Raw genomic sequence first — 1,031 nt, 5'->3', positions numbered from 1 at the left:
TGGAGGTGTTGAAGGTGTTGCAGGTGTTGAAGGTGTTGGAGGTGTTGGAGGTGTTGTAGGTGTTGGAGGTGTTGGAGGTGTTGAAGGTGCTGGAGGTGTTGAAGGTGTTGTAGGTGTTGGAGGTGTTGCAGGTATTGAAGATGTTGGAGGTGTTGCAGGTGCTAGAGGTGTTGGAGGTGTTGATGGATGTGAAGATGTTGGAGGTGCTAGAGGTGTTGGAGGTGTTGATGGATGTGAAGATGTTGGAGGTGTTGGAGGTGTTGGAGGTGTTGGAGGTGTTGGAGGTCGGTATCTGTTGCATCAACGCTGTGAACTCTTGACCTCTGCTGTAAAATCAGCGCCTCCAGATGCCTCAGATGTTTTCTCTGACCTCCGTCTCCCCGGAGAGTCGCGGCGAGTCGCTCCGGCCGGACGGCTCGAGGAGTTTTATGATGTTTACGGGAGGCGAGGTGGGAACGTGGACGGCTGCTCGAGAGATGCTGAAGAATCTGGTTTTAACTGCTGGGATGATTTATCGGTGGAGTTCTTCACTCCCAGATATCCCTCCTCTGTTCCACCTCCTTTATTCACATCAGACTGCTGCTCGCCTCCTTCAGTCCTCCTGATTCAGTTCTTTTATCTCCGGATCCGATCTCTCTGATGCTCTTATATTTCTGCCCCGGCTGTAATCCTGACCAGGATTTAGCGTCTCCTCTCCGTCCTCCCTGCTGTCATCCGCCTACTTCACCTTTAAGCATCTCCTCCTGCTTCCTCACATCTTGATCCACTGCAGCTCCTCCTCTCTCGCGTGAAGCTCTTCTCTGATGATATCTGACCATCTCTATCCGTCCCTCTGCTTTGTTTAGCTTCTCAACCTGAACATTTATCTCTTCTTTATCTCCTGCTGAGGAGGACCAACTACTGGCTCCACTGAACGTTCGTCTGTTCAGCGTTTTATCAGCAAAAAGCCCTAAAAGGACCATAAATAAAGATAAACTCGTCTTCTATCATCTCACTGTGTGGATCTTAGCGTCACGTTTTTTCTGACATCA

General features: G+C 50.0%; 1 protein-coding gene across 1 annotated transcript in view; it reads right to left on the bottom strand.

Annotated features, from left to right (window-relative positions):
• LOC103356383 (semaphorin-3D-like) overlaps nucleotides 1-301 on the bottom strand; it is a 44,338-nt gene extending 44,037 nt beyond the window's left edge. Inside the window, exon 1 of the mRNA XM_008280490.1 lies at nucleotides 22-301. Within this exon, the coding sequence (XP_008278712.1) occupies nucleotides 22-301 (280 nt within the window). The remainder of the gene's footprint in view (nucleotides 1-21) is intronic.
• Nucleotides 302-1,031: the final 730 nt, after the last annotated feature.

The sequence above is a fragment of the Stegastes partitus genome, unplaced genomic scaffold (assembly GCF_000690725.1).
Source record: "Stegastes partitus isolate 25-593 unplaced genomic scaffold, Stegastes_partitus-1.0.2 Scaffold196, whole genome shotgun sequence".
In the NCBI taxonomy this organism is placed as follows: domain Eukaryota; kingdom Metazoa; phylum Chordata; class Actinopteri; family Pomacentridae; genus Stegastes; species Stegastes partitus.
Note: the sequence above shows the minus strand (reverse complement) of the source record. Positions and strands in the feature narration are given on the sequence as shown.